The sequence below is a fragment of the Hyperoodon ampullatus genome, assembly GCF_949752795.1.
Source record: "Hyperoodon ampullatus genome assembly, contig: scaffold_583, whole genome shotgun sequence".
Classification (NCBI taxonomy): Eukaryota; Metazoa; Chordata; class Mammalia; order Artiodactyla; family Ziphiidae; genus Hyperoodon; species Hyperoodon ampullatus.
This window is the reverse complement of record NW_027640835.1, coordinates 69,834-97,119: the sequence shown is the minus strand read 5'-3', so window position 1 is coordinate 97,119 and position 27,286 is coordinate 69,834. Positions and strand designations below refer to the sequence as shown.

General features: G+C 48.7%; 2 protein-coding genes and 1 long non-coding RNA gene across 3 annotated transcripts; 2 read left to right on the top strand and 1 right to left on the bottom strand.

The window, feature by feature from the left end:
- The first annotated feature begins 1,606 nt into the window (after positions 1-1,606).
- Positions 1,607-8,621, top strand: LOC307070030. Its single transcript, XR_013811520.1, has 3 exons — positions 1,607-1,953; positions 6,857-6,906; positions 8,421-8,621. It is a non-coding gene; the product is annotated as an uncharacterized lncRNA (long non-coding RNA).
- A 5,568-nt stretch (positions 8,622-14,189) lies between these two features.
- On the bottom strand, positions 14,190-15,453 carry LOC307070033 (uncharacterized protein; the record flags this gene model as incomplete). Its single annotated transcript, XM_079728644.1, has 2 exons — positions 14,190-15,102; positions 15,449-15,453. 2 exons carry the CDS (start codon positions 15,451-15,453, stop codon positions 14,190-14,192), a joined length of 918 nt encoding a protein of 305 aa, XP_079584770.1.
- Positions 15,454-20,310: 4,857 nt separating this feature from the next.
- Positions 20,311-27,180, top strand: LOC307070029 (acetylcholine receptor subunit beta-like; the record flags this gene model as incomplete). The annotated part of the gene is made up of 9 exons (XM_079728643.1): positions 20,311-20,337; positions 20,905-21,014; positions 21,119-21,227; positions 21,593-21,740; positions 22,198-22,407; positions 25,360-25,583; positions 26,078-26,259; positions 26,599-26,761; positions 27,067-27,180. The coding sequence occupies 9 exons, from the start codon at positions 20,311-20,313 to the stop codon at positions 27,178-27,180; spliced, it is 1,287 nt and encodes a 428-aa protein (XP_079584769.1).
- Positions 27,181-27,286: the final 106 nt, after the last annotated feature.

The following is a 27,286-nucleotide window of genomic DNA, read 5'->3' as shown; positions in this document are numbered from 1 at the left end:
CAGCACCGAGCTGACTATTGAGTCAGAGAGGATGTCCTCACATAAGAGTGCTGTCAGCTTGTCAGGCTTCATGAATGAGCAGCTGGACTTTAATAATAAAAGTGATATTATCAGTACACTAAATTACATACTGCCTTATATCTCAAAGGGAAATCTAGGAGATGTGGAATCAACATTATTACCATTCATTCAACTTCTTTTCTCAAATACACAAGATGGAGATATGCCGCTGGGACTTTTGAAAAACAATACAAGGAGCCCTTTTGTTAAACCTGTACCCAACCATTCAACTAATAAAAACAAATTGAGGGAACTCCATTTTGTGGAAAATTTGTTAGATGCAGAAACTCAAGAAAAAATCGATGAGGTTAAAAAGGAAGTAAAACCTGCCACGCGTACGTGTTGCAACCTTTTAAGTGCCATGTTTACACGCTACATCTTACAAAAGAAATTGGAAACTGCCCAACCACAGACAGACAGCCTAGCAAAGATTGAGAGAACAGAGGAAAAGCTGCTGAGAGTGAACAAGGTCCTCACGGGGCATACAGAAAATGCACCTCAAAGCAGTGGGAGATGAGAGCGTCAGGAGGAAACAGAATGCCCAGCCATCTGTGGCGAACACTGCCAAAGAATGAAAGCTCAGGAGGCCATCCCCAAGAAAGCTGAAACAGCTTCTCGTGGTGCAGAGGCCCAGGAAGCTGGTGGGAAAGTCCTCCAATGCAGAGTCTTCATTCATAAAGGAACACAAGGCCGCAGGCGCCTCTTCCCTCAAACCGTACTTCAAGGGCAGGCCTTGTGCCTCCATCCCGCCAAAATCCCCATCTGAGGTTAAAAGCAAATCAAAAGATTAATCCAACACTATTCATGTTTTTGAAGATGCAAAGGCAAGACTTAGAAATATTAAGGACTTTGAATTAATCTCACATTCTGGAAAAAAAAATACATCTTCCATAAAATTAGGTCTCATCGGGTCCACAGAAAACCCAAAGTTAAAAGGAGTCGAGGGGCTTCCCTGGTGGCACAGTGGTTGGGAGTCCGCCTGCCGATGCAGGAGACACGGGTTCGTGTCCTAGTCCGGGAAGATCCCACATGCCGTGGAGCGGCTGGGCCCGTGAGCCATGGCCGCTGAGCCTGCGCGTCCGGAGCCTGTGCTCCGCAATGGGAGAAGCCACAACGGTGAGAGGACTGTGTACCGCAGAAAAAAAAAAAAAAGGGAGTCGAAAGTTCAGAAAGAAAAGCTCACTTGATAGAATGATGCTTGCAAGCCCTCCGTTCTCTGTCGTGAGGAGTCTCATAAATTCCCCTCCATGAGAGGCTGTTTCATCTTCAGGAGAAGTGACTTCTCAGGAAAATCCTTTTCCAGAATTATTTTCTCTTTCAGACCCTTCTGCAGAAAACACTACTTCAGAAAACAATACTGCACAAAATGTTTCTGAAGCAATTATTTCTACAGGAAATGCTACTCTGCCAGGAGGAACCGGCCCTGGAAACACTACCCATAGGACCGTCTCTGCTGCACATTCTACTGTTGCTGCAGACAACAGTATGCCAGCTGTTCAACACACCAACAAAACACAATAGGAACACCACAACATGGTCACTGAATTATCCTCTAAGCCCACAGGCTTCACTTTCCCAGGGCTCGCATCCCCGGGTGATCAAGTTGAAACTCAGCTAAACCAGCAGCTCTGGTCCCTCATCCCCAACAATGACGTGCAAAGGCTCATTTCTCATGTTATCCAGACTTTGAAAATAGACTGCTCGGACACCCACGTGCAGCTGGCCTGTGCCAACCTCATCTCTAGAACAGGCCTCCTGATGAAGCTTCTCAGCAAGCAGCAAGAAGTAAATGTGTCCAAAGCGGAATGGGATATGGACCAGTGGAAAGCTGACAACTATATCAGTGAGAGCACAGAAGCCCAGAGTGAGCAGAAAGAGCAGGAGTCAAGTGAGGTGAGGATAACCCCTGACACATGGGACTTGGACTTTTACTCAGTTTAGGACATGCCATTAACGTGCCCAGGTGGGAATACCACGGGCTCCTAGTCAGTATCTTATCTTCAGCCATGAAACGGGCTAAGACAGTGATCACCAACTTTGCTCATTGAGAGAGTGTGTCACTATTCCTAGGGTAGATGCGAAAAGGACATAACACAAGATAAATAAATTGTAGATAGATTGTAGAAGAAAATGCTAATGATAAGACTAATAACATTAAATTTGGCTTGTTCTTATAGAAGCTACTCGCCTGAAAGGATTGGGTTTCATAGTAGTTTAAGAATAGTTAGCTATCGTTTAGAATAGGATTAAGAATCGTAAGTTTTCATCCCTTCTATCTCCTTGTTTTTAAAAATTGTTATATATTTTTTTAGCTCCCAAAAGAAGTTCCAGGTTATGACTATAACAACAAACTCACCTTGGAAGTATCTGTACCTGTAGTAGTGACGATTTGTGTTACAATTCTCTGTCTCATTGAGGTAAGGACAATAATTAATTCAGATTCAGAACCCAGAAACTGAGAATCAAATTCACCTTTCCACCTGCTACTACTTGATTCTTCCCTTTAGCCATGAGGACTGACATACACTTTGTTCTTTTAATGAAAATTATATTCCCAGGATGTTTTTTTTGTGTGGTTTTTTTTTTTTTTTTTTTTTTTTGGCTACGTTGGGTCTTCATTGCGGTGCATGGGCTTCTTACTGAGGTGGCGTCTCTTGTTGTGGAGTACGGGCTGTAGCTGCACGGGCTCAGGAGTTGTGGCACACTGACTTAGTTGCTCCGCAGCATGTGGGACCTCCCCAGGCCAGGGATCGAACCTGTGTGCCCTGTGCTGGCAGGCGGATCCTTAACCATTGCACCACCAGGGAAGTCCCCACAGGATTTTTAAAAGGAACTTCACTCCCAAGAGATCCCTATGGAATTGGATCCATGATAACAAGCTATTGGACTATTTTGACACGTGAAGTTTATAAGAAGGCCAGAGTTGACATGATAGTACATTTTCTTCAAATCAAAAAAGTATGCTGATTTGATGTACTCACCAGTCACTCTCATTCTACTGTTGATTTCTTTCCTTCTTGGCTGAAGTGATGAGAGATATAGGATCTCCATAGTCAAGGAGCTCTCAGTCACCCTGGGAGGGCTAAAAGGACATGCCTAAAAGACAAAAGTGTGATCTCGTCAATTCCTCAGGTTTACTTAGCAGCTTTCTTCTCCGGTGTATTAGGAATTGTATAGATAGTTTCCATTAAAACACTGCAAGTAAAATCTTGCAGCAGGCTACCCTAAAATATTTATAGTAGCCTATTCCTGGAGCTAGCCTGTTTACCTTTTGTTCAGTTACATAGTGGTTTATTCCTTTTCCCAGCAGGCAGTTGCTAACATGAAAAGAGTGATTTTAATAGGCTGACAGTCTTGATTCTACCCTACCACTCCACATTACTTTAGTTATCTTTTCTCCTGTAATGGCAGCCCTCCATTCCAGCCAAAGCAGCTCCTCACTATACGCTAGTTACACCATACCCATTCCTACTTTTGTCTGTGCCTTTGTCCTTCTAAAATTCCTTTATTTTGCTTTGCCTGTGGAACTCCTATGAATCTCTGAAAAGCCAACTCAAGTTCAGATATCTTTCTCTGTAAAGCCTTCCCTGAATACTCCAGCCCTCCTGATCCTAGTCCTGTGAGGTTTGTCACCATTTCTTAGGGGCCATAACAAAGCAGTCCCCTCCCCTCAGAACTCACCAAAGTGGTAAGCAGTTTTTTGAAAGGCAGCCCCCCAGGAGAGAACCACCAAGGTTAGCACATCATGGAGCTGAGGAGAGATGTGTAAGGACCAATGGCTACCTGGCCTATCACACTTGAATAAAACCTGATATGATGTACTAACTTCTAAAGAGAAATGTGTCTATCTGCAGGAGGGTTGGTCACTAGTGAAAGCATAGAAAAGGTGAGGAGAGACCAACATGGGCAGTGCCCATCCTCACATTGCCCAAGAGTAGAGATGGCACCTTAGGCAGCATAACTGAAGAGTCAGGCCCACTAGCCAGGCTGTCTGTTGAGGAGATGGATGGATCCAGTTACCTCAGGCCTTCCCATTAAAGTCTGGATTCAGCTGATTCCTTTTCTAATTCTGTTCTCACCAAGTAGCCTTCGATTCTGTGATTGTGCTTTAGTGTGCCACGGAGGCCTGTCCCCACAGAAGGTAATTCTCTGATTGTGTAGACACAGATGCCCTGTGTGTAGAACAGATGTATTTCTCATTGTCAAGTAATTTGGCATTCTGATGTTTGATCAATCCTGTGATATTGCTAAAGTGAGACTGCCACAACAGGAAGACGTGAGTTCTCTCTTGGTGAGGAAGAGTATGATTTCTGAGCCTAGGAGGCTGGGGACTAGCTTGCTAGTCATTGGCCATTGCCCAGACTGTACCCTCTACATCTCAGGTGGCATATGGCCTTTGGCATTTTTAGAATTTCTGTAAAGTCCCCTTTTTATTGTTTTTAACTTCTTGCATTTGTTTTCTTTTGTTTTGTTTGGGCCTCTGTGATCTTAGTTCCCCAAGTAGGGATTGGACCTGTGCCCTCGGCAGTGAAAGCGAGGAGTCCTAACCGTTATTTCCTCTCCCCACATATATGATAAGCTTTTTGAGGACAGGGTCCATGCAGTGTTCTTCCTATGGTAGACAATAATGGTGTTCAACGGAAGAGAGATGAGGCGTTATGTCAATTCCACAGTGAGGAATAATTCAACCGAATATTTATTTGAAGTAGGATAGAGTCCAGCAATAGACCCCTGTGTTCTTAAGACTTTTGAAATGCCATGTTTTAATATTGCAATCAGCAGAAGAAAATGAATAAATGGTGATAGAATAGCTGCCTAACTACTTGGGGGGTAAATAGCAGATCCCCATGTTTCATCTTAAATAAGCATATATCCATAAGTGTGAAAAAAGACCACATAAAGGTATTAGAAGAAAATAAAAGCAATATTTCTATCATCTTCTGGTGGGAAAGAGCCTTCAGAGCCTGATGCCACAAGCAGAGTCTTTGATATATTCCACCATCTTGTCTGTGACACCAGCTTAGCACTGATTCATGCCAAGCGTAAGACGAAGAGTTTTCCATATATTGTCTGATTTAAAGCCCACAGTCCTGTGAGGATGATATTACTATCCCTCCTTCATAGATGAAGGAGATCAGTGTAAGGCCCCAGCGGCCAAACCAAAAGCAGAAGGCAGTTTCACCCGACTGCAAAGCTGGTGCTCCCTACTCCACTCTTTTGTCTTGTCTCCTTAGAGACAAAAACACTGGAAATATTCGAAACACTGAAATTCAATGAAAGCCAGTATTTCTTTACCATAAAGAGTTTTTGTTTGTTTGTTTCGAAGTGGTGGGGTTTGGCCATGCTGTGCAGCTTGCAGGATCTTAGTTCCTTGACAAGGGATTGAACCTCGGGCCACAGCAGTGAAAGAGCCAAGCCCTAACCACTGGACCACCAGGGAACTCCCAAGAGTTTTATAAGTCAACAAGAAGAAGACAAACAGTCCAGGGGAAAAGGGGGCAAGGGCTGTGAAGAGTAGGAGGTGTGTTGACAGTCTGCCACCATATCTGCCTGTCGTCTCCTCATGGCTCATGTGGGGTGGGTTTTGTTAGCCAGGCCTTTGTCACCTCGTGACGTAAAAATCATCTCTAATATTTTCTTCAAGTACTTTTATAATCTGTCCAGAATTTGTTGTATTTGTTTGTTTGTGTGGTTGAGGTAGGGGATCTAACTTTTTCCCCCTACATGAAGATCTGATTCTTTTCAAATCTTTCACTGAATGGTTTATTCTTTCTTCCCTGGTCTAATATGCTATCTTCATCTGGATGCTGTTCTGTGATCCAGTAATCTTGTCCTGTACCAGTACTGATATCACACTGCTTAATTCAGTCACTCTATAACATATTTTATATCTGGTAGGACAAGGTCCTAATCTTTGACCTTCTTTTGCATACATTTCATAACTATTCTTACATATATTCTCTACCAAATGTCAGCTGGCCAGGTTTTATTTAGAAATTATTTTGGCTATAAATGGATTGCATTGAATTTTTAGTTTCATTTGAAGAGAATTGACCTCTTTACAACATTCTAGGAGGATGGTATCTCATGCCATGTAAGTACTTCTTAATGTCCTTCAAAAAAGTTTTAATATTTTCATCACATAGGTCTTACAAATTTGTGGTTAAATTTATTCCTAGGTACGTCATGCATTTTTATTGATAGAGTAAATTGGGTGTTTCTTCTGTTTTTTAGTTAGTTAGTTGTGTTATATGGGAAAGCTATTGAGGCTAATATGTTGATCTCTTGATTTTGTATGGAGCCATCTTACTCATGTTACTTCCAATAAAATTTCAGTTGATGCTTTTGGTCTTTTTAGGTCCCTTGTTTCATATGCAAATATGTTTGTCTCTTCTTTCCAATACTTCATTTTTCTTATCGTACTGATTAAGACCTCCTCCATAATACTCAATAGTAGCAGTAATGATTGGGCATCCTACTCTTGTTCTTGACTTTAAAACAATGCTTAGGTTTCTGCCAGATACTTTTATTTTCTTTTCCTACTTCTAAGAGTTTTTATTAGGAATTATCTGTTGAACGTTATCTAAAACAGTCAATAAAATATATCGCCAGCTGCATGCAAGACCCTAAGTTAGGTACTGTGGAAGAGTCGAAGGATTATTAAACAGGGTAGAAATCCTTTCCTTGAAAGAGTTATCATCTTACTGGATAGATAAGATTTAAAGTAAAAAGGAATGAATAAGGATTTGGAAATAGTTGTAATGGATCATCATGATCCTGTTTTCTTTCAAGACAGATTTCTTCTCATAGAATTGCAAAAGAGGAAGATAGAAAAAGAAGCCGAAGGTAAATATTGGTCTTTGAAAGCAGAATTTTACAACTAGAGGAGAACTTAGAACTCATCTATTTCAATTTCCTCACCAAAGGCAGGAAGAACGCTTAATTACCCTAATGGTTTACCCTAGTTTATTTATCAGCAGAAGTAGCTCCCCAGCCGAAGCTGAGTTAGAACAGGACTGGCACACATTCATCTGCTTTCACTAGTCCTTTAAGGAAAGAGGGTGGACGGGGAGAGGTTTTGGTTGTACCTGTTCCTGCTGGGCTGATGCCTGGCTCCCAGGCATCAGGCCAGGCCAGAGGCCTTCTAGGAGGCTCTGGGGTAGGGAGGGCCACATGGTTGGGGATTTAGGGGCTGGCCTCACTCAAAGCTGACGAAAGGTAGAACATATGAGTCCCTTCTGGAAAGTGGCAAGAAAACTTCCCTCTCATCCTACTGTTTTTCAGGCCCCTACTCTCTATTCCCTTTATCCAAACCTCATAGAATTTTAACCGGGAGAAACTTTAGACAGTAGTTTGTCTCTTCCTTTTGTAATAAGGAACTGGAGAAAGAGAAAGGGAAAATATCTTGCCCCATGGTCATACTGCTAGTGATTACCAAGAAGAAGATGGTCCCTTTCCACTGAGGACTTCTCTACTGATCACACACTGTGCTTGGGCTGTGAGCTACGTTTTATGTCACAGTTGAGTAGACACATACTATATGGACATAAGTAGTTTCTGAAACAAAGTTATTGCGCACTGTGATTTTTTTTCTATTCTGTTTGTATTCGAAAAGAGTATTTTGTGCATCCCTGCTGGTCACGGCCTTTAAACGGATTCCACAATTCACTGACACCTGAGTGACAGCCTGCAGAGTGAAAGTCAGAGAGCTATAGATGACTTTGCTCGTTGGGTTCAGGTGTTTACTTGGTGTGATTCAACTTATAGGATAGAGCAGCCAGGAAAATAAAATCACCTTCTCCCCACACCCACACCCCCAGCAAATGCTGCATGTGCAACTAAGTCCGAAGCGGACTGGTGTGAAGCGCGTCTAAGGGAGTAACAAGTTTCTGCCCAGTGCCGTTGTGCAGTGTTTTCACTGCACGAGGGCAGTTGGCCCAGGGCAAAGAAAGGTGAACGGGGCTGAAAATCCTGCCTATGCTCCATGCTAAGCCACATACAAATGTCTCTCCAGAGACACTTGGGGTCCATTTTGGACAGACACAGAGAACTTCTGGAAGGCCTGCATGCATGCAATGATTTTCATGATCCCGGGTCTGTGGTGATTTTGCTCATTGTGATTATGGACTGAGGTACCCATTTAGTCCTAATGAAAGCAGAGATAACACATTGTGAGAGAGATGAAAAGTGACGTGTAATACTAACTGTGTGTGTTTTCCTCCAAGGGGCTTTTTTGATTTCTGCTGCGTAAGAGAGGCTCAGGGGAAAGTGAGAGTCAGGTAGATGTGAGGAGGATAAAGTACTGTGGCCAGAGAAAGCAGGGGAGATGCAGAATTAATATTTCCCTTTCTGTGTTCTAGGAGGGCTTTTTCGGGAGAAGGCGGCCACTTTGGCTTAGGGATATGTATAGGCCTCTCAGCGCCACACGCAAGGAAAACATGGCACAAAAGCTACACGACAGGGAGTCTTCTGATGAGGATGCGATATTTCTGCATCCCAGCAGGAGGCCCAAACTCGTCATCCAGAGCTCACTGAGGAGGCTGAATCTTTACCCAGCAGGAAGGCCCTGCTCAGCATCCACAGACCCCTGAGGACGTTGAATCTTTTTCACCCCAGGCAGAGGCCCAGGCTCAGCATCCAGAGCCCACTGAAGTGGTAGAACCACCTCCACTTCCGCAGGAGGCTCCATCTCAGCCTTCAGAGGCCCCTGAGGAAGTAGAAACTACAAGTCCTCAGGAGGCCCTCACCCAGCCTTTGGAGACACTTAAGGAGGTTGTAGTTCGACTAGAAGCACATCAAGTGGTAAATGATACTCAGGAGTCACACTTGTACAATGTCACTGTTAAATCTCTGGCTCTGGCACTTCCCATAAGTCCACAGGTCACTAAAGAGGTTGAACCTTCTCCAGTCCAGGAGGAGACCCCATCTCAGCCTCCAGAGCGCCCTGAGGAGATTGAACCTTCTCTACTCCATCAAGAGGCCCAACTCAGGCTCCTGAGAGCCCCGAGAAGGTTGAACCTTCTCCCGTCCAGCAGGAGGCCCCATCTCAGCCTCCAGAGCACCCTGAGGAGATTGATCCTTCTCTACTCCATCAAGAGGCCCCAACTGAGGCTCCAGCTTTCCCTACTGAATATGTACTTCAAATTCCAGTGACTGATGAGGTAGCATCTCTACCTGGCGTTCAGCATCACGCTCATTCAAACTTGCCCAGTGTTCCACTTCAACCTCTGGATTTGGAATTTACCATCAATCCAGAGGCCACTACGGAAGCTGAGTTTCCTACAGCTCAGCAGGAGGCCCTGGCTCCACCTCTTGATCATCCTGAGGAGACAGGATCTTCTCCAACCCAACAAGAGACCACAGCTAGGCCTCCAGAGCCTCCTAGAGAGGATGAGCCTTCAAGGGAGCAGTAGCAGCCAGCTCAGCCTTCTGAGCCTCCTGGGGAAGTTGAACCTTCTCCAACCCAGCAGGAGCCCACAGGTCAGCCTCCAGAGCCTCTTGTGGAAGCTGGGCCTTCTCCAAGTGAACAGGAACAACCGACTCAGCCTTCTGAGCCTACAGAGCCTCCTGAGGAGGTGAAAGCAGCAACCCAGCAGGAGACCCCAGCTCAGCTTTCAGAGTCTTTTGGAGAAGCTGAAACTTCTGCAACCCACGAGGAAGCCTCAGCTCAGTCTCTAGAGCCTCCTAATGAGGCAGAATCTTCTCCAACCCAGCAGGAGATCCCAGCTCTGTCTCCTCCAGAGATAGGACCTTCTGCAACCCTGCAAGAGCAACCAGCTCAGCCTCCAGAGCCTTCTTCAGGGGAGGTGGAACCTTCTCCAACTCAACAGGAACAGCCAGCTCAACCTCCAGAGCATCATGAAATGACAGTTTCACCTCCAAGTCACCCTCATGCTCAGCATTCAAAGTTATCCAGTGTCGCTGTCAAACCTGCAGATGTGGAGCTTACCATCACAAAAGAACCCACTCCAGAGGTGGGACCTTCTCCAAATCAGCACAAGCCTTCAGCTCAGCCCTCAGTGCCCCTTACTAATGCAGAATTTTCTACAACCTAGCATGAGGCCCCCACGCTGCCTTCACAGCCACCTGAGGAGTTTGAACTTTTGCCAGTTCAACAGGAGGCTCCAGCCCAATCTCCAGAAGCCGGTATACATAATAAACCTTCAGTACAAGACGAGACCCCAGCTCAGTATCCAGAGCATCCTGGAGAAGAAGTTATTCCTGCCACAAGCCAGCAGGAGGCTCCAGATCAGCATCCACAGGCTCCTGAGGTTGTACCTTCTCCACCTCAGCAGGAAGACACAGCTCAGCATCCAGAGTGTCCTGGTGAGGTTGAATCTGCTCCAACTCAGTCTCCAGAGCTCTCTAATATGACTGTAGTTTTCTCTCCAGAGCGTCATGTGACAACAGTTTCTCCTCTAGGTCAGGATCGAGCTCAGCTTCTGCAGCGGCCCAATGTCACTGTTAAACCTGTGGATCTTGCACTTATCGTAACTCCAGCGTTCACCAATGGGGTTGAAACTTCTCCACCCCAACAAGAAACCTCGGCTCAGTCTACAGTGTCCCCTGAGCAATTGGTACCTTTGTCAGTTCAGCAAGAGTTTTCAGATCAGCATGCAACCCCCTGTGAAAATGTTGAACCTTCTCCGGTCCAGCAGGGAGCCCCAACTCAACCTCAAGGGCTTCCTGAGGAAACTGAACCTTCTCCAAGCCAGCAGGAGAGCTCAGCTCAGCATCCAAAGCCCACTGAGTGGGTTGCACCTTCTCCAGTCCAGCATCAGCACCCAAGTCAGCCTCCAGGGGCCTCTACGGATGGTGCAGCTGAATCTTCAGCGCATAATGAAGTGACATTCTCACCTCTAGGTCCAGGTGGAGTTGAACATCCAGTGTTGCCTAACATCACAGTTCAACCCGTGGATCTGGCGGTTCTCTTAACTCTAGAGCCCACTAAAGAGGTTGAACATCCTCCAGTGCAGCAGGAGGACCCTACGCACACTCCAGATCCCCCTGGAGGGGTAGAGCTTTCTTTAGTCCAGGAGGAGGCACCAGCTCAGTCTCCAGTTCCCCAGCGGGGCTCAGCTACATCTCCTTAGCCCCCTAAGGAAGTGATACCTTCTCCCACACAGCAGGAGTTTCATGCTCAGTCATCAGAGCTCCTTTCAAAGGTGGAACCATTTCCAGTCCCTCAAGGGACCTTTCCTCAGCTTGTACAGCCCCCTGAGAATATGAAATCTTCTCCAGTCCAACAGGAGTTCCCAGACCTACCTCTGGAACCCCTTAAAGAGACAGAACCTTCTCCAGCCCAGCAGGAGGCCCCATCTCAGTCTACAGAGCCACCTAAGGAGGTTGTAGCATAAACTCCAGTGCATTATGGGATGACAGTTCCAACACTAGGACAGGATCAAGCTCAGCATTCAAACTTGCCCAGTGTCACAGTTAAACCTTTGGACCAGGGGCTTCTCACAGCTCCAGAACCTACAACGTAGGCTGAACATTCCGCAACCCTGCAGCAGACTGCAGTTCCTCCAACTTACCCTGAGGTGGCATTTCCAAATCCAGAGTAAGTTCAGGCTCAGCATCCAACCTGGAGTGAGACCACAGTTCAACCTTTGGACCTGGAACTTACGTGAACTCTGGAATCCAGTATGGAGGTTGAACCTTCTCCAACCATGCAGCAGACCCAAGCTCAGCCTCCAGAGCTCATTAAGGAAGTTGTAACTCAATCTCCATTGTATCCCGAGGTGACAGTTCCAGCACCAGATCAGGATCATACTGAGCATCCAATGTCACCAAGTATCACAGTTAAACCTTTGGACCTGGAGCTTACCACAACTCCAGAACCTACTAAAGAGTCTGAACATTCTACAGCCTGGCAGAAGACTACAGGTCCCCCTCCAAAACACCCTGAGGTGAAACTTGCACAACCAAACCTGACTCAAGTCACAGTTCCACCTGTGGACCTGGGAGTTAACATATCTCAGCAACCAAAGCCATCTGAGGCAGTTCTTTTTCCTTTGACTCAGTATTCAGTATCCACAGGTCTTCCTGGTGTAAAATATACCCCAGAAAAGAAACAGCCAGAACAGAATGCCACCACAAACATCAGCATATGTGAGCTCTGTACCTGCAAAAATGAGACGCTGTCGTGTGTTGGTCTCAGCCCAAAGCAGAAGCTCCACAGAGTGCCTGAGCCAGAGCCTAACGCCTACAACGGCACCTTCACCATCATGTAAGAATCGCCATTCCTCATCTGTTCTCTGCATCCTACCTGACATGGCAGCCTTTCTTCAGGTCTTCCTGGGTCCTCCTTATGTCCCCAATCCACATTGACTGACTTTCTGTTTCCATCTTTTGTTTGTCTATGATTCCTTATCTTCATTCTCCTTCTTACTATTTTTCCCTCTCCTCCAGTCTTTTAATTGCCCTTATTTTTCCCCCATTATTTAATTCCCTAACATCTACTCTTCTCCCATCTTTACTCCATCCTCTTTACAGCAACATGTCCCTCTCCCCATCTCATTGGTGGTAATACAACAAAGTGGTTAACAGTAGAGATTCCGGAGCCAGACTACCCGGGTTTGAACCCAGGTCACTCATTTATTAGCTTTAGGACACAATTTCCTACCTGTAAAATGGGGATTATGGTAGTTATCATCTCATCTCATAGGATGACGCTTATGACTCCTCAACAGAATTGGATGCCAGGGAAATTCTGTTCCCTGAGAAAGAGAATATTTAACTTTTTCACTTAATTTTTAACAGAATTAATTTTCCTTAATTTTAAATAATTTACATTCTAATAGGCATTTGGCTAGTGGCTACTGTAATTGACAATGGAGCTCTAGGGCCTTGAGGATAATGGATTTAGCTAGACAGCAATGGAGGGAAAGCAGGGATAGTTTAGTTCCTCATCAGGCCCTGTGGAATGGGGCTGGGGTGGATGTCCTCAAACAACCAGAGAACACTTCTCTTGTCTCTTTATTCCTCATGCATATCTGTCCCCTCTTTTTCTAGGTTTCTCATCACACACTGATATCCCCACTACTTGATGGTCTCCGGTGAGTTGTTGGATGTCTCTCAGTGAAGGCGCCTGGGAGACAGAGCTTCGCACTTGTCCCTGCCTGCTGTCTCTGCCGGGCGTCAAAGACCACACGCCCTAGCCGGGTGCCTGACCCAGGACAGTAGGGCTTCCAGCTGGTTTTGGGAGGCGTAGACATCTGGCGATAGTTCTGGCAGGCTGGAAGAACTGTATCAGTGGGGTGGTACATCCAGTCTTGGCTGCCTGTTCACTACGAGGAGGTTAGCAGGTCACTGTAGGCCCCCTGAGCCTTGGCAGAGCAGGAGTTGTGACTGGGTGGGACAGAAGTCCATGGTATGTGCTGCCCTGCATCTTCCTTTCGAGGAACTGTCTCAGATATAAATGATTTTTGGGTCTGATGTGGGTCCAAAACTTGGACAAAGTCAGTTACAAGAGGAACAGAATTTTTTTTTTTAGCCAAGCCATGGAGCTTGCGGGGTCTGAGTTCCCCGACCAGTGATTGAACCCCAGGCACAGCAGTTAAAGCGCCAAGTCCCAACAACTGGGCTACCAGGGAACAGAATTGGATGCCAGGGAAATTCTGTTCCCTGAGAAAGAATTTTTAACTTAATTTTTAACAACTAATTTTCCTTAATTTTAACTAATTTACATTCTAATAGGCATTTGGCTAGTGGCTACTGTAATTGACAGTAGCAGCTATAGGGCCTTGGGGATAACAGATTTAGCTAGACAGTGATGGAGTGAAAGCCGGGATAGTTTAGGTCCTCATCAGGCCCTGTGGGATGGGGCTGGGGTGGATGTCTTCAAAGACCCACAGAACACTTCTCTTGTCTCTTTATTCCTCATGCTTATCTGTCCCCTCTCTAAGTTTCTCATCACACAATGATATCCCCACTACTTGACCATCTCCGGTGAGTTGTTGGATGTCTCTCGGTGAAGGCACCTGGGAGACAGCTTCGCACTTGTCCCTACCTGCTCTGAACTGTCTCTGGCAGGCGTCAAAGACCACACGCCCAGGCCGGTTGCCTGACCCAGGACAGTAGGGCTTCCAGCTGGTTTTGGGAGGCGTAGACATCTGGCGATAGTTCTGTCAGGCTGGAGGAACTGTATCCATGCGGTTGTACACCCAGTCTTGGCTGCCTGTGCGCTGCGAGGAGGTTAGCAGGGCATTGTAAGCCACTTGAGCCTTGGGAGAGCAGGAGTTCAGCCTGCGTGGGAGAGAAATCCATTGTATGTGCTGCCTTGCATCCTCCTTTCGAGGAACTGCCTCAGATATAAATGACTTTTGGGTCTGATGTGGGCCCAAAACTTGGACAGAGTCAGTTCCCAGAGGGTTCTTGTGGAGGCCAGGGTTTGGGATAAGGCCTGAGTTGTTATGGAGGCCTGGTCTCTTGGGTAAGCCAGAGTCTTGAGTAAGGGCTGGACCCTTATGGGGGCCAGGATCTCGATTAATTCCTGTGTCCTTGTGGAAGTTAGGGTCATGGGTATGTTCTGAGCTTCTGTAAATTCCAGCATCTTGGGTAAGGCCACATCTCCTTTTGACTTCAGTGGCTTGGGTAAGGCCTGGATCCTTATGGAGGTCAGAATCTTGAGTAAGGCCTTGGCTTCTGCAGATGCCAGAATCTTGGGTCAGACCTGGATTCTTGTAGTCTCCTGAGTCTTGGGTAAGTCTTGAGCCCTTATAGATGCGAGGGGTTTGCACAAGGCCTGGGTTCTTATGGAGACCAGATTCCTGGCAAAGGACTGAGCTCTTGTTGATTGCAGAGTCTTGGGCAATGTATGGACTCTTCTGTGGCCCAGAGTCTTGGGTAAAGTCTGGACTCCCAGAGACTCCTGAATCTTGGGCATTACCTGTACTCTTGTCACATCCAGAATCTTGAGAAGGGTGTGGGCTATTATGGAAGCCTGTTTTTTGGGAGAGCGCTTGACTTTTATAGAGTACAGTCTCTTGGTTTCGCTCTAGATTCCTATAGACTCCAGAATCGTGCATGAAGCCTGAGCTCCTATTAATGTGAGCAGTTTAGGAGAAATGATGTGTTCTTGCAGAGACCAGAGAGTTGCGTGAGATATGGGCTTTTAAAGAAACGTCCATGTAGAGTAGAACCTAACATCTTCTGGGAGCCAGAATCTTGGGTAATGACTGGATTCTTCTGAAGTTCAGAGTCTTGGGAAAGGCTTCGATTCTTTCAGAGGTAAGGGTCTTGGGTAAGGGCTGGAAGCTTGTGGAGGCCTGGATCTTGAGCAAGGCCTTGGTTCTTGGGGAGGCCTGCGTCTCGGGTAAGGCCTGGGTTCTTGTGGAGGCCTGGATTTGGGGTAAGTCCTGGGTTTCTGGAAACTCTACAGTCTTGCCACATCCAGAGTTTTGAGAAGGGTGTGGGCTATTTTGGGAAAGGCCATGACTTTTATAGGGTACAGTCTCTTGGTTTCGCTCTAGATTCCTATAGACTCCAGAATCCTGCATATAGCCTGAGCTCCTGTGAATGTAAGGAATTTGGAGAAATGATGTGTTCTTGTGGAGACCAGAGGGTTGGGTGTGATACTGCCTTTTAAACAAAGGTCCATGTAGAGTAGAACCTAAGACCTTCTGGGAGCCAGAATCTTGGGTAATGACTGGGTTCTTCTGAAGTTCAGAGTCTTGGGAAAGGCTTGGATTCTTGCAGAGGTAAGAGTCTTAGGTAAGGCCTCGAAGCTTGTGTAGGCCTGGATCTTGAGCAAGGCCTGGGTTCTTGGGGCTGCCTCAGTCTCCAGTAAGGCCTAGGTTCTTGTGGAAGCCTGGGTCTTGGATAAGGCCTTGGTTCTTGTGGAGGACTGGATTTAGGGTAAGGCTTGGGTTTCTGGAAACTCTACAGCCTTTTGAAGAGCCTGAGGCGCTTTGGAGGACAGAGCCTTGGTTGAGGCCTAGACTCTCATGAAGTTCAGCGGTTTGTGGCTTGTTTGGGGTTTGGGAAGTAGTGAATAACTGGGGAGGGATGGCAACCTGGGGAGAGAGGACAGACTGAGGAGACTTGGAGGGTGGGGGATAGGTGGGGGGTTCATATTAAGGTCTAGGGCTTCTGGTGGTTGCTGTGTTGATGAAGGACAAAGGATCTGGGAGAAACAAGAGGCAGAGAAAGAGTGCATGGTGGAGGCATGGTGCATGGTGAGCTCTGGGCACTGGTCGGAGAATAGAAGCAAGGTTGAGAAGGTGCATCATCCTTGGAGTACACTAGGAATTTGGGGTACAGTGGAGTCTGGAGGTCCGTGTTTCTCTTCTCAGACCTGCAAGGATGGAAGCTACAGTAAGGGAAGGTCTTGGACTGTACAAATTTGTCTTTGGCACCATTTGAGATCTTCCATTCCATATTCCCCAACTCCATGTAACCCAATATGGGTCCTGTGGAGGGCTTGGCACTGTCCCCACTACATTGCTTCAGTGTTTGCTCAGCTGTACCAGAGCTCACCAGACCATGCCCCTCTTGGGGCCTGGAGAGGGTACCCAAGTCATTTCTGGAGTACCCAGAGTTCTGAGGGGGACACACATGGAATAAGTTCTGCTTTACACTGCGGGCGTCTTAGACCACATGGCCAGGGGAGAGGCCTTGGCTGAAGGCAGACAAGGTAGAGGGAGTAGAATCTAGGATGGGGGTAGGGGTGTTCGAAGGGACTAGTGTGGTCGTCAGTGCCATGACCAGTGCTGGGACAGTGGTTGTGGCAGAGATCGGGACAGGGGCTGTTGTAGGGGCTAGGGCAGGAGTAGTAGCAGGGGCAGAAGTTGGGAGAGGGACCAGAGTGTTGGCATGGGTATAGGTCAGATGAGCATGGGTGAGGGTGCAGAGAGAAGTGTGGCCCAGGAATTGGGCTGAGGCATGTGAGGGGGCCTTGGCTGGCGTATGGGCTATGGTATGCTCAGGGCCATGGACTTGGGCAGGGCTGTGCTCAGGGTTGAGGGCTGTGTAGGGTGTCTGAGCCGAGGGGGTGGTGTGCTCAGGGGGGTGGAATGTGGAGCAAGTCTGGGTCTGAGGTTTCACGTGCTCGGAGGGTTGGGCGGAGGAGAAGGTCTGGGCTTTGTCAGGAGTGTTCCCAGTGGTGTGCACTAGGGAGAAGGCCTGGGCCTTGGCGGAAGTGTGCTCATGTGCGTGGCCTTGGGAGCAGGTCTCGGCCTGGGGGTGGTGTGTGCTCAGTGGGATGACCTGAGGAGCAGGTCTGGGCCTTGGCAGGAGCATGTGCAGGGAGCTGAACTGGGGAGCAGGTCTGTGCCCACGCTGGGGCCTGGACTGTGTCATAGCCTGGGGTCTTAGTCTTGCTCTCTTGGGGCAGGCGGAGTGGAACCACGTCCACCTTGCTCATTCTGTGGAGCTTGGAAGATGTCTCTTACCTGGAGTTAAAGGTGGCTTGGGACTTTAAGGCTGTGACTGGAGGGGCGTCCCCAGCTCCCACTACCCCCTCCTTCCACAGTCCCCGTGGAGCCTCCGTGGAAGCCGGAGCCCGTCCACACTGAGGCGGCATCCAGCAGCACTTAGAAGCCGTCTCATCATCTGTTTCTGGTATCCAGGAGTCAAGGTGTTTTGGGTGCCCGAGCAGGAAGCTTGGGCAATGGCGGAAGCGGGGAGAAACTCTTGAGCATATGTTCTTGGGTTCCACCGAGCAGTGCATGCACATACGATGGCTGCCTACACAGCTGGCTTGCTTGTCTGTGGGGAAAGGCGAGATGGGACAGGGCCTGGGGTCCTGAGGGGCTGAGAATCAAGGCAGGGATAGAAGAAAGGGGACAGGCCTACATCCCTTGTGCACATGCTGGTGCCCACTTACCTTTGGGGAAAATACGGTTGAAACCTGCCGGCAAGAATCACTTCAGTTGCATCCAGAGCTGAGGGAAGCAAGGGAGCGTGGAGTTCGGGATCAGGTTGAGCCCTGAAATCCAACCCTTGTCCGGCCACACCCCAGCAGCCCTACCACCTCAGCCCCTTCAAGACCCCAGGGCTCCCCCAACCCCGCTGCCCAGATCCTGCCCTGACCAGAGTCACCACATTGATCCCCACGTTGAGCAAGATGAAGCTGACCAGGATCAGAAGAATTGAGTCTCCTAGGTCTTGGCATTTCCTGGGGGTGGTGCCAGAGCACGGCTGGGCTCAGTAATGGGTTTGCTTACCCATGGCCGGATATCCCAGGACTGCCTGGGTCCCCTGGCCTCCATATGTATACTGGGAACCAGACTGGGTCATAATGGGGCAGGTGGTGGGGTCACAGTGAGGGAGGGGGACGAAAAGCAGGGCCCAGGGTGGCATTCCTTGGTTATCAGGGTCAGGTAAGCTGAGCCTGGACAGTCAAACAGGGCCTGGAGGCCGGCACCCCTCCCGTCGAGCGGATTACTTCCTTCTGAATCTCAGCTCTAGGACATAGACCACGACTCTCAGCCCTTCCCTCTAGGATGAAACTAGAGCCTATATAGGCATGTTATTGCTCTAGATTAAGAGTTCTCGACCCACGCTCCCACCTTCTCTGTTGATACCTGTTAAGCAGGAGCTCTGGAAAGGAGCCAGCTATGATTCACAAGAACTAAGTTCTGGATGGATCAAGAGCCACTTCTTGTTTGCCCTAGACAATTTTCCAAAAATCGTATTCTTCCTATAGAATGCTAACCTTATTTTTTTACATGCAGTTTCTAGCTCCTGCAACTCAGCTGGGGTCCTGCCAGGGAACAGAGGCTGAGGAAGGGCAGAGGAGTTTCGCAAGGAATCCCTGGCTCATAGAAGGGCAGCTAGGATGGGAAAGGGGCCAGAGCCATGGCATGGCTGGACCTGTGCCTGGGTTGGGGGGGACATGAACACCTAGCTACCTCAGCAGGAATTCCTTCCAGGTCCCCTTTAAAGCTGAGGTCTTTAGGGTAATGGGTCTAGAATAAAAAAGACAAATGGGACATAGCTTTGAGCCCCCTCAAATGAGATACCACTTCAGCAATAAGTCCCACCCTCCTCCCCTACAGGTCAGGCCAAGGAGGGTGAGGGCCTCTTTGTCTCTAGACCACATACACCCCTCCAGCTTCTAACTGAATAGAACTTGCTTTACCTCAGCTGGCTGTTAGGTACCCAAAAAGGCTCTGCTCCCGGGGGACCAGTCTCCACTCCATGCTTTCTCAATTAAAGACGATTTATACAATTGAAGTGTTGTCTGCCATCTGTGGGTAGCAGACTTTGGCAGTTGCTCGGGGAGGGATGAAGTCCCAGGGGCGGGGCGGGTAGGCTGGCGGCTGCCCCCCAATAACAGGTGCACATTCCTGGGCGCCTCGTCACTTCCCTTGCGCTGCTGTCCTGGCGGATCACGCATGGGGACTCACTGAGCGACGCGGCGGGCTATGACCCCAGGTGGTGCTGCTGCTGGGGGCGTTGGGGCGCCTTTCGCCCCGGGTAAGTCTGGGCTTCAAAGGGACAGTGACAGGGCCAGAGGTCGTGGCCGGGCACCAGGGCTTCACTCAGTTCTCTCCTCCTCCAGGCGCCCGCGGCTCGGAGGCAGACAGCCGAGTCCGCGAGAAACTTTTCTCGGGCTATGATAGCTCGGTGAGGCCGGCGCGGGAGGTGGGAGACCGTCTCGGGGTCAGCCTTGGTCTCAACCTAGCGCAATTAATCAGCCTGGTGAGGGCGCACGCGGGGAGCTGAGGTCTGGCCCACGAGCCGGCTGGGGTGCGTGGCTTTAGGCAGGGCAGTACCCAGGGACCACTGGGGATGGGGTCCGGGGCGAGGCCAGGCTGGGTGACTGACGGGCCGTTAGTAGAGATTGGGTTGAAATCGGACCAATGGACAAGCTGTGGGCGTGGCTGCTGGACGGGCCAGGATTGAGCCGGGCAGGATGATGAACGGGCCTGTGGGCGGATCTCAAAGTGGAGCTGGGGCCGATGGACAGGCCAGAGAGCGGACTTTGAGGCGGGGTCACAGGCTGGGGCGGACCTTGGTGCCGGACAAGGTCAATAAACAACAGCGGGCAGAGATTCACTCCGGCTGGGGCTGGGACAGATAAATGAACTGGCTGGCTGTATGGCCAGCAGGACGTTTACGAGATAGAGGCGGAGCTTAAGCCAACGCAGTTTATAGGAGGTGGGGCTTGAACCGAAGAGGGTGCGACTCAGAAAAAGAGGGGAGTTTCCAGGGAGAGTTTACCCACCGAGCCCCTCATTTCTCTACACTGCCATCATATCTACCCTTTAAACTTTTCCCTTCTAGAACGAGAAGGATGAGGAGATGAGCACAAAGATCTCCTTAGACCTGGTACGGAGACCCCCGCAGGGTGGAAAGGGCGGGCGTCCCGCTGCCTTTACAATTTCCTCGAATGTCCCGCCCAGTAAGATTTTTTTTTTTTTTTTTTTTTTTTTTTTTTTTTTTTTTTTTTTTTTGCATCACGACCTCAGAAAACACATTTATAACTGAAACAGAAGCTTCAGGAAACAATACCTGTCTTTACTATGGGAGCTGCATTCCATGCATTTTTCATTCTAAAAATTTTTTAACACTGGTTTGGGGCCACTCATTTGATTCCGGACCTATGAAAAGGGTCGTTAACTGCAGTTTGAAAACCACTGTTTTAGAGGCTAGCGTGCAACCCCCTCGTTTTTACAGAAAAAAGAAATTGGGGCCCGATGAGAGAGAAGGGGAAATTAGTTGATAGGGTCCCAAAGAGTGCAGCTGGAGTCTTAAACAGAGCCCCGGCCTCCGGAACCACAGACCATGCCTGCGCGGCTCTCCTCCCTTGCATTCCCTGCCTGGGCTTCCTTCGCACATCCCAAGACTTCTTCCAGCCCCCAGCCCCAGACGGCCCCTCAGCCTCTGCTTCCCTAGGAGTGGACTGACGACAGGCTGAGCTGGGACTCTGAGGAGCACGAGGGCATCACTTCACTCCGCATCACTGCCGAATCCGTGTGGCTACCAGACGTGGTGCTCCTAAACAAGTAAGGATGTTCCCAAAGTCTGGGAGGTGGGGCAGGGCCTCTGGAGGGGCGCGGCCTCCGGAGGGAGGGGCCTGATCCCAGATGAGAAGATTCTTTCCCTGCAGCAACAACGGAAATGTTGACGTTGCTCTGGACATCAGCATCGTGGTGTCCTCCGACGGCTCCGTGCGCTGGCAGCCCCCGGGCACCTATCGCAGCAGCTGCAGCATCCAGGTGTCCGGGCCCCACCTGAGAAGCTCAAGGCGCTCCTAGGAACCCTCACTCGGATATCCCTCCTCCATTATCCCCATGACCCTCACGTCTCTCTTACGCTTCTGATTTTCCTTTGAGTTTCGTCTTCTCTGTCCACTTTCATTGACTTCCAGTCTTCCTCAGTGACCGCCCCCCTCCATTGTCCATGACTTCCCCGCATAACCTTCTTATTCCTCTGTGACTCCACTTCTCTGGGATCTTCCCCTGGTGGTCCCTATCTCCCTAGTGCCCCATATCCTCTGACCCCTGTCTGCCCTGTGACCTCCCCAACTCCCCCAGCCCTGACCAGCTCTCTGGCAGCTCTAGTGACTCTCCACTCCATCCCGGTCACCTACTTCCCCTTTGACTGGCAGAACTGCACCATGGTGTTCAGTTCCTATAGCTATGACAGCTCAGAAGTCAGTCTGCAGACCGGCTTGGGTCCCGATGGGCAGGAGCGGCAGGAAGTGCACATTCATGAAGGCACCTTTATTGGTGAGTGGGCATGGCTCCCATGTCCATGGGCTTTATGATTTCCAGTTTCTAACAGGCTGATAAATATACTCCATCAGTGAGTCGCTGTGGGTTCAGCAAGATAGGTGTAACTGTCTATATTTTATGGTTATGGAAATTGAGACTTGCTCAGATTTATTAGAGATGGGCTGTCCAGCCCAGGGACCGTAGCTAGCCCCTTATTACATCAGTCCCCCCTGCTCTAGGATGTGGCAGAGAAAGCCATATCTGGGAATTCCCTGGCGGTCCAGTGGTTAGGACGCCACACTTTCACTGCTGAGGGCCCGGGTTCAATCCCTCGTTGGGGAACTAGGATCCCACAAGCAGCGCAGTGGTGCAGTGAGGCAAAAAAAAAAAAAAAAAAAAACAGCCGTATCTGGCACCAAAAAAGACAGGTTCCACATCTGTGTCACCTTCTCTTCTCCCTCCCCCGCCCACGAGAATGGTCAATGGGAGATTATTCACAAGCCTTCTCGGCTAATCCAGCCTCCAGTGGATCCTAGGGGAGGGGGGGAAAGATGGCGTGAAGAAGTCACCTTCTACCTCATCATTCGCCGGAAGCCTCTCTTTTACCTGGTCAACGTCATTGCCCCACGCATCCTCATCACTCTTCTGACCATCTTCGTCTTCTACCTGCCACCAGATGCAGGTAAGAGGGGAAGGGGCCCAGCACTCCTTCTTACCAATTGCTCAGGTTCTTCCTCTTCGCCTATAATACAGGGAAGGTTTTCGTGCCAACTGAAGCCTTCATGAACTGTGCTTCAGCAGTCTGACCCAGGTTTTCCTTTCAGGAAGAGCGTTTGCCTCTGCATCCAGATTTCCCCTCCAACCTCAAGCTCTACCTCCCCTCTGCTGCTCACTTCTCTGCACCCAGTAACTTCTGAACTCTTCCCTTCAGAGTCCTAGGATCTCATCCTTGGAACTGCCACTCCTCTGACCAACAAACTCCCAGGCTTAGCTAACGCTTCCTTTCCCTTTCCCCATTCCTGGCATCCTCCCCACCCCCACCCCCCCCCGCTTGTCAAATGCCGCCTACTAGTCCCTTAACCTCCTATCTCCCTTGGAAATAATAGCCAACATTTCTCTGGGAGACAGCACAATATGCTAACAGAGTAACCTTGGGCAAATTCCTTAATCTCTTAGTGCCCTGATCTGGAAATAGGCCAGTCGTTGTCCCTCCCCCATAGGACTATTTTGAGGATTAACGGAGTTAATAGAACTATGCCTGGTACTCTGTAAGCTTTGTGTAAGTGTAGGTATAGTCTTTTCTAATTTTGAGCACTTGCTATAAGATAATACAAACAATGTGTTACATATATTAACTCAGTTCTAATCTTCACAACTCTGTGAGGTAAGTACTGAATTGTCTTCCCGTTTCACAGAGGCTAAGTGAGTTGAAGTCATTCACCTGACATTACACAGAGAGAGGCAGTGTTGCTCTTCCAACCCTGCTTAGTACTAGTCTGATTCAGAGACTGATATCCTAAACACTCATATTCAAAACATGCTTTCCTGGGAGTTCCCTGGTAGCCTAGTGGTTAGGATTCTGGGCTTTTACTGCTGTGGCCTGAAAAACAAAACAAAACAAACAGAAAACACACTCTTTCCTTCTCTGTGTAATCAAGCCCTCTCTCAGTCTAGGGAAGGAGAGTGATGAATCTCTAGAACACACTTCCACATGTAACTTCTCCTTCTTCCTGGAGCAAGGCAAATCTTGGGACCCAATATTACAAGACTCAAGTAGAACAGACCATAATAGTTATTTATTTCAATACCTTCCATGAAGTTTTCAGTGCCTGTTGTATGCCACAGTAATAACCAGCCACCTGGCATATTCTTATATACTAGGTTTCATTTTCAGATCCTTCGATTTGCTATATAGTTCCTGCTACAGGGGTTGGTCCATTCATTCATTTAACAATATTTGTTAAACATCTGTAATGTGCAAGGCACTGGGAATGCATCAGTGAATAAAACAGACAAAATCCCTGCCCTTGTGGAGTTTATGTTCTAGTGGGGCAGACAGTCAGTAAACAAAATAAATAAACCCATTGGATAGTATATTATTATTTTTTAAATTAATTAATTAATTTAGGCTGCATTGGGTCTTTGTTGCTGCGCGGGGGCTTTCTCTAGTTGTGGTGAACAGGGGCTACTTTCGTTGCAGTGCACGGGCTTCTCATTGCGGTGGCTCCTCTTGTTGTGGAACACGGAATCTAGGTGCACGGGCTTCAGTAGTTGTGGCACCTGGGCTCAGTAGTTGCGGCTCACGGGCTCTAGAGCACAGGCTCAGTAGTTGTGGTGCACGGGCTTAGTTGCTCTGCGGTATGTGGGATCTTCCTGGACCAGGACTCAAACCCGTGTCTCCTGCATTGGCAGGCAGATTTCTAACCACTGTGCCACCAGGGTAGTCTTAGATAGTATATTAGGAGAGGTCAATTCCTAAGAAGGAAAAACAGGAAAAGGGTTTGGGGAGGATGAGAATGGGGGTAGGGGTTGCAATTTATTTATTTATTTAAACAATTTTGTTGAAATATAGTTGATTTACAATGTTGTGTTTCATTTCTGCTGTACAGCAAAGTGACTCATTTATATATATATATATATGTGTGTATATATATATATATATATATATATTTTTTTTTTTTTTCATATTCTTTTCCGCTATGGTTTATCACAGGGGTTGCAATTTAAAAATAGGATGGTCAGTGAATGCCTCACTAAAAAGGGAATGTTTGATCAATATTTGAACAAAGACTTGAAGGAAGTGAGAGAATGACCCTGGTAGATATGTGGGGGAAGAAATTACCAGGAGGAGTTAACAGTGAATGCAAAGGCTCTGAGGTGGGCGTGTGCCTTGCATATTCAAGAAATAACCAATGAAGTAATAACTGAAAGAAGTAAGCAAGAGAGAAAACAGTATGAGATGTAGTCAGAGAGCAAATGGGAAGGCCTTGTAGACTTCAGTAAGGACTTTTATGCTAAAGGCTATGGGAAACCACTGGAGTGATATGATCTGATTTACATTTTAACGGGATCAATCCGGCTGCTCTGTTGAGAACAGTCAGCAGGGGGGCAAAGGATGAAGCAAAGAGGAGGCCTTTATAATAACTCAGATCTGAGGTAATGGTGGCTTGTACCAGGATGGTAGTGGTAGATGGGATAAGTCATCAGTTTCAGGATATATTTTGAAGGTAGAGCCAATAGGGTTTGGTATGGATTGCATATGGGATGAGAGAGAGGAGAGCTGAGAATGATTCCGAGGGATTTGGCCTGAGCCACAGGAAAGATCGAGTTGTCATTTATGAACTGAGGAAGACAGTGGGAGGAGTCGGTGGTGAGGGAATTAAGTTTTGGACATGTTAAGTTCGAGATGTCTATTGGACACCCAAATGGAGAGGTTAAGTAGGCAGGTGGATACAAGTGTGGAATTTAGGGGAATCAGTCCAGGTTGGAGGTATAAATGTAGGAGTTATTTGCATGCAGTTGGCCCTTCCAAAAGCCTGTCCTTGAGTGGGCTGGAAACACGGTCACTGATTATGCCAGGGAGATTGCTTTCTGGCAAAGCCTAATCCTTCCGCCTTCCCCTCTGTCCCCCAAGTAGAGCAGATGGGGCTCTCGATCTTTGCCCTGCTGACCCTTACTGTGTTCCTGCTGCTGCTGGCAGACAAAGTGCCTAAGACCTCCCTGTCTGTCCCCGTCATTATCAAATACCTCATGTTTACCATGGTCCTCGTCACCTTCTCAGTCATCCTTAACATCGTAGTCCTCAACCTGCACCATCGCTCACCCCACACCCACCAAATGCCCCTTTGGGTCCGTCAGGTAAGAAGATCTCCTCTCCAACCTGTGTTAACTCTCAATCCTAGTATTTGGCTTTTTGTCCAGGTATCGCTCCTCACTCCCACCAACTTTCAACCTTCCCTTTCACAGACCTGAGGGAGAACTACAACTCCTGGTAGAGCGTCAAAGTGCCAAGGTCTTTGGGTGTTGAAATGTTGCCCAATTAATTTTATCCTCCCATCATTAACATTGCGTAGATCCCAGACTCTCTTCATCAATACTGCCCATCGTGGGTCCCAAGGAAGCATTCTCAGGGTTAGGTACTATCAGGGTGGAAGCCCTCAGAACTTTTCTTTCCAGTCAGGATGCCTCCTAACCCCCTTAAGGACTCTTGGGCTGTGTAGTTGCATTTCATCTGTGGGATGCATGCACGCATGAGCAGGAATGGGCACGTGCCGTGGGGGTGGTTGGCGGCTTCCCTTCTGGTCTGAAAGCATAAGAGCCCCCTCCAACACGCCTCTTCTTCTACTCTGCAGATCTTTATCCACAAACTCCCTCCGTATCTGGGTCTGAAGAGACCCAAACCTGAGAGAGACCAGATACCGGAGCCACCTCCTATACCTCTCAGGGATTCTCCAGGAAGTGGCTGGGGTCGGGGAACAGATGAATATTTCATCCGCAAGCCACCACATGATTTTCTCTTCCCCAAACCCAACAGGTAGTATCTACTCCCCATGGCCCACGTAGAAGGGAGAGGGCGAACTACAGTTCCCAGAAGACTGTGCGGAGGCAGGCGTCCTAAGCTCTCAGAGGATGTCGTGGTTGAGCATCATGGGAGTTGTAGTCCTCCTTCTGTTGCCCACTTTGCGGGGAGGTGGGAACTAAAGCGTAAGGGAATAGGAGGAATTGCGGAAGGCTAGAGAGGTCGCCGCTGTTGAAGAGAACCTGAAGGGCTCTCTCACGTTTGGAAACCTGGATGGGCGTTGGAGGAGGGAGTTGGGGCGGGGCCTAGAGCACCCACGCAGGCCGTCTTTGTGCCCCGGTCGTGGCCAAACAGACTCGCCTCTTCCACGTTCCAGCCTGAACTGTCTTCCCCGGACCTGCGGCCATTTATCGATGGTCCAAGCCGGGCTGTGTGCCTGCCTCCCGACCTACGGGAGGTTGTTTCTTCAATCAGCTACACCGCTCAACAGCTGTGGGAACAGGAGGACCACGAAGCTGTGACTCCAAAGAGGGTGGGCTAAGGCAAGGCCTGGGCGGCCTTGGCTCCACTGGCAAACTTAGGCTCCGCCCCCAGAACTCGATTTCTTTTTCTGATTGGAAGTTTGCCTCACTTGGTCCCGCCCCCTGGCTTCCCACTTGTTCTTTACTCACATCCGTCGCCCGCAGTTTCGCTCTCTGCTATTCTGCGGGCCCGCCCTTGTCTCAAAGCCGTGGTTGGAGGGCGTGGGTGCAGTACAGGGACTTTGGGCCGCCTTCCCTGGGGGTTTGGAGCTCAGGAACAGTTTCCTCTTCCTACCCCCAGCTGAAGGAGGACTGGCAGTTTGTGGCCATGGTGGTGGACCGCCTCTTCCTGTGGACCCTCGTCATCTTTCTGGACGCCACGTACCACTTGCCCCCTCCCGACCCCTTTCCTTGAGGACGAGAGGGCCGAGACCGAGGTCCTCGGCCACTTGAATTGAGAGTTCGGTAGTACTCTCAAGGCCTATCCCTTTCTGCATCTTAACTCCTTCACTAGGAGTCCA